At 43.3% G+C, this 5,116-nt stretch overlaps 1 protein-coding gene across 10 annotated transcripts in view; it reads left to right on the top strand.

Annotated features, from left to right (window-relative positions):
* TRAPPC10 (trafficking protein particle complex subunit 10) overlaps nucleotides 1-5,116 on the top strand; it is a 91,653-nt gene that overhangs the window by 30,205 nt on the left and 56,332 nt on the right. For all 10 annotated transcript variants that reach the window (XM_027081997.1, XM_027082178.1, XM_027082087.1 and 7 more), the window contains exon 3: nucleotides 1,945-2,080. In XM_027081997.1, the coding sequence (XP_026937798.1) occupies nucleotides 1,945-2,080 (136 nt within the window). The remainder of the gene's footprint in view (nucleotides 1-1,944; nucleotides 2,081-5,116) is intronic.

Here is a 5,116-nt window from a genome sequence, read left to right as displayed (position 1 = left end):
TGTGTGTGTGTGTGTGTGTGTGTGTGTGTGTGTGTGTGTGTGTGTGTAAAGCTCTTTAGTACTACTTGACATGTTAAAGTGTATATATATTTACTTTGATAAAATTTTAAATTAATTGATTAGATCTTGGGGGGAAAAGATTGAAGCAGAAACTTTACTTGATGCAGTGAACTGCTGTGTAGCTGAAAAGCAAAGTAGTGAGTTGGGAGATTGCGCTTGGAAACTCGAGTTGAATGCTGAGAGCTGGAGTTGGAGGCGTGAAAGGAAAGCTGAGCCGCGAAGGCCAAGTCCAGAAGTTTCAATGTCCCTGTAGAAGATGTTTCAGAAGGAGAGTATAGAGAGGGTGGAGGACAGGCGATACTTGGAGAACTGGCGTCAAAATTCTCCCAGCAGTGAGTTCGGGGATTGCAGGGGCCGCCGAATGTCAAGCAGAATGAAAACAAAACAAAGCAAACAAAAAGCCACGCTAAGCAACAGGGAGAAAAGAAAAACCGCATTTGCAGTCTCTACCAGCATTTAAAGTGTAGCATAAAATACAGCATTTAAGCAGGGCCTTGAGGGCAAGTACCTCTGAATCTAGAGTTCTGTATTGTTCATACTCATACAAGCGGGAAGACTGCCTCAGCCTCCCCCGGGCCTCGGGAGAGACAGGATGCCAGCTGGGCCCAGGATGGCCGGGGGCCCTAAACTGCCACTCTGGCCGCGTGGCGCTACACGCGTTCTCTCCAGGGTGCTGTTCACGTCGTATACTTGCTGCTTGCCACCAGATGGAGATCGCTGGGAAACATTTTCAGACATGTATGATCAGAAACTGTGCTACTCTCTGTGAAATAATTAAGGAATGTATCTCAAGAAAAAGGAAAATGAACCATGAATTCACAGGATAAAGGAAGCAGCGGCCAGCAAGCAAGTCATAAGTGCTGTGCTGCACTGTGGTGTCAGTGCTTCTACGGATCAAACGATCTAAAATGTCAGATTGTGGAGGGAAGCAGAGAGCAGACAGTGCACTAGCTTTGTCCTGTTCCAGGAGAGGCAGACGTTTACCGCAGTCTTTGAGAGGGAAATGTAAGTTTACGCATGTTAAAAATTAAAATGTAACCAACAGCAGAAAAGAAATAGATGGTTAAGCTTTCAAACTAACAGAGAAAAAGGAAACTTGATTAATCTCTCAAAGGATAGAAAAAAATAGCCTGAAATAGAAAATCCACAAGTTCAAGCATAATCACATTAAATTTGGTTGGTTTCAGCTTATTAATCACCGACACTCCTTAGATTGGATAAAAAGTACAAAATCCAGCTATAGATATTTAAAAGAGATACAACTACTAGAGGTGAAGAATAGAGGTATGGAAAAAAGATGTATGTAGCATAATTTATTTCTACAAGTACAATAAAAACAGCACCCATGCCCTCTGATAGCCGTAGATTAGATGAGTGCAGCTTGTGGGATTGCTCTGTGTGTCCTTTGTTCTTGGGTTGAGAAAACATGGAGGAGGGTGGTTACCACTATTTTATTTATGCTATGTGAACGAAACCTGTTCTTTTTCACCAGACAGTTCTCTTTTTTGGATAATACGGGTTGTCACAAAAGTATTAGAGCAGTTTAAAGCTTTGATAGCTTCACACAGCACTTTTGACAATTGGGAGACTCTTTTCTTCTTTTACGGTGACTGTAGGTTAACATCCATTTTTCCCAGAAGTCGGTGTTGCAAGCAAAGTAAAGCCGACAGTTTTATGGGAGCCTTGACACGTCCATGTGGGCTGTGTTTAAACTAAGTTACAGCGTCTTTTCGGATAGCATATGTAATCGCTACAGTTCAGGCTTAGTGCCCTATCTGTACTTCTGAACTCATAGATGTGATTAAATTGTTGTTGTCGTTTTCTCCTTTTCTTTCTGCTAAACATTCTCATTTTTCTCAGTGACTTGTTAAAAATTGTTTATAGGTCCTATGGCCGAGCTCCAAAGATGATTCACCTAGAATCTAACTTTGTTCAATTCAAAGAGGAGCTGCTGCCCAAAGAAGGAAACAAGGCTCTGCTCACATTCCCCTTTCTTCATATTTACTGGACGGAATGCTGTGTAAGTATTCATTTAAAGGGAAAAGTTACAAGAACGTGTCTTGGAATGGGGTTAAGATTCAAAGGTCTGGGTTTTGCTAAGACAGCTATACTTTTTGAAATTTACTTTTTAATTTTTTGGTAGTCTTCTCTTTTCTCCATCCTTCAGCCAAGCATGTGGCTGTGCCGTGGCCTATTTTCTGCTCTGGCCCAGCGAGGGGCACTCGTGGTGATCACCAAATATGGTCTTACTTGTGTTTCCAGTTCTTGTGAGCCATCTCACTGTAGCCTAGTGGGCACTAGGTCTTTTTAATATTTACTTTCAGCTTTGTTTTCATAACACCCTGTACTCAGCTTTGTTTTCATAACACCCTGTACTCACCATCATGACAGTTACTGTACTTACAAATCCTTGTTTGTCTCTGGTTCTGGTTTGCGGGCTCTCTGGGGGCAGGGGACTGTGTCTCCTAACTCACGATCCGTGTCTGGTGCAGGAGGCGCTCTGGGACGCCCATCGAGTGAGGGGACGCTGCAGCTGCGGGCACTGTGGCCTTCACTCGTACTTGGCAGTTCTGTGTTTGTGAACCCATTCTTGATGGAATTATTGTTTCATGAACGAATAGAAAATTCTGTGGGTCATTTCTTCCTGTCTGTTTGACTCTAATAAAACAAGCATTTAGCAGTATACAAAATATGTAAATCGTTACATGCTGTGACATTTTAACTTGAAACTGAGGATGCAGAAGTAGTTTTTCTAGTTTTAATGAGAAAGGACTCAAAGCTCACGCCTGTTCTCCCCTTCACCCCGTGCACCTTTTGCCTTTGCTGACTTTGCTTTGTAGCCTTTCCCAGTGGAGTCACGTGGGATGTGCTTCCTCCCGAGAACAAGTGTGATAGCACATGTGAGATGCTGTCCACCAGGGGAGCTCGTTGGAGACTTGGCGCCCAGGGTTTTTATTGGACCAGGCACATAGGCAGCCTCCGCCTGACACACAGCAAAACTCCAGGGGTGGCTAGACTCCTGGGGGAATGCAGATGTTCAGCATAAGCCATGTTGTTTGCACAGTTTATGCCCAGGGAGGCACCCCTATCACACAGTCACGGGAACCCCTCCAAAATCCAGACCAGATTTAGCCCCCAGTGATGGTTCTTCCTGCACCAGTCACTACCAAGGCTTGCACATACCACTTCCCCCCAATTTATCAGTCAGCGCTCTACTCTAGGGAAGAGCCTGTGTGGGCTTCTGTTTTATTTAGTGCTTTATAGTCAATTATCCTTACTTATTTTGGTGTTCAAGTTGTCCCAGATTTGGCCAGCGAGAGTCACTTCAAGCTGGCTCCTGTGCCTTTTGAGCACTTCCTAGCTTTCTGGTACAGCAAGGTGTTCTGGGTTCTTGTCCCTTTGCTACCCTTGTGCTGGAATCAGCCATTTTTTCACAGAGCCCTGGGTCCCTGGCACTGTGGGAGGGTCCCCGCTTCTATGCCTTTTGACTACACAGGGCTAGGGAAGCACGTGTCTTAGAAATCATGAGTTGTCACTGATGCCTCTGATTTTAGCCTCTAACCCCACAGGGCTCTTTCTTGCCTTACCCTGTTCCGTGTTTATGTCTACCCTGGCTCTGACGCATCAACACGTTCCCTCACCTGCTCAGTCCTGCAATATGCATAGCATAGTTTCAGAATTGCTACACCTGTGCTACAGCCAGAAACAAACCTGCTGTGAAGAGTGCAGACTTTGTTTGCAGTTCGTGCTTTCCCTAGACTGACAGTCCACATTCGTACCTGGTCGGGCTGGTCCTCTCTCAGGGGTCATTCTCTTCAGTGTTTGCCTAGTTGCTCTGGCATGTTTATTTTTCCACATGGATTTTAGTATCAAATTACTTTTCTAAGTATTTTACTTTTTAGTTGCTATTGTCAACGGGGTTTTCTCTCCCATTATATCTTCTAGTTGGTTTTTTTTTTGGTATATGAAGACATTGATTTTTTTCATGTTAACCTTGCTGAATTCTTTTATTGTTTGAGTTAGTTTTATCATTGGTTCTCTAGGCCCCAAAGTCTAGGGTTTTCCAGATATCCTATCCTGTCACCTGCAGAGTCTTGTTTCTTCCTTTTCAATTCTTATGCCTCAAATTGCTTTTCCTGTTGTAAGACATTGTCTAGTAGCAGTGGAGACAGTGGGTATCTTTTCCTTGTTCCTGACTTCAGTGGGAATGCCTGTGGTGTCTCCCCACAGTAGGGCGCTGGCTATAGGAATAAGGTTAATTTGAGTGAGTGTGTGAAGGAACTTCCATCCGTTCCTATTTTCTCGAGGGTTTTTATTAGGAATACACTGTTGAATCCTGTTAAAGCCTTTCTCATACCTGGTGGAGATAATCATGATTTTTCCCACTTATATCTACTAATTTGTTGAATTACATTAATGGGTTTCTAATTATTGAACCATACTTGCATTCCTGGTATATTCCACTTGGTCAGAGTATTATTTTCTTAATGTGGTATTGGTGTCTGTTCACATTATTTAGGATTTTTTGCATGTATCAGTATATTCACAAGTGATTGGTCTATAACTTTTTTTTCTGCTGTGTTTATCAGGTTTAGGTATCAATGTTATACTTGATTCATAAAAATAACTTGGAAGTTTTTGTTTGTTTTCTCTATCTGAAACAATTTACGTAGCACTAGTACTATCTGGTCTCTAGGGTTTGCTAGAGTTCTCCTGAGAAACCATCTGGACCTGGTACTTTCTTGTGGAATAGTTCCTTGATCACTTTCTGTGTCCCTTCCATGGAAATTGATCTGTTTCAGCCATTTGTCAATTTTGATAAACTATATTTTTCTTAGAAATTATACATTTCAGTTTAAAACTTTTTTTCCATTGAGGTGTATGAAGTGGTCTTTTTTCAACTTCTAAAATATGCTCTGGGGCTTCCCTGGTGGCACAGTGGTTGGGAGTCCGCCTGCCGATGCAGGGCACACGGGTTCGTGCCCCGGTCCGGGAGGATCCTACATGCCGCGGAGCGGCTGGGCCTGTGAGCCATGGCCGCTGAGCCTGCGCGTCC

This window comes from Aethalodelphis obliquidens, unplaced genomic scaffold, assembly GCF_003676395.1.
Source record: "Aethalodelphis obliquidens isolate GAN/ISIS:26980383/991018 unplaced genomic scaffold, ASM367639v1 scaffold1, whole genome shotgun sequence".
In the NCBI taxonomy this organism is placed as follows: Eukaryota; Metazoa; Chordata; class Mammalia; order Artiodactyla; family Delphinidae; genus Aethalodelphis; species Aethalodelphis obliquidens.
The sequence above is the reverse complement of the archived record's forward strand: the minus strand, read 5'-3'. Positions and strand labels throughout refer to the sequence as shown.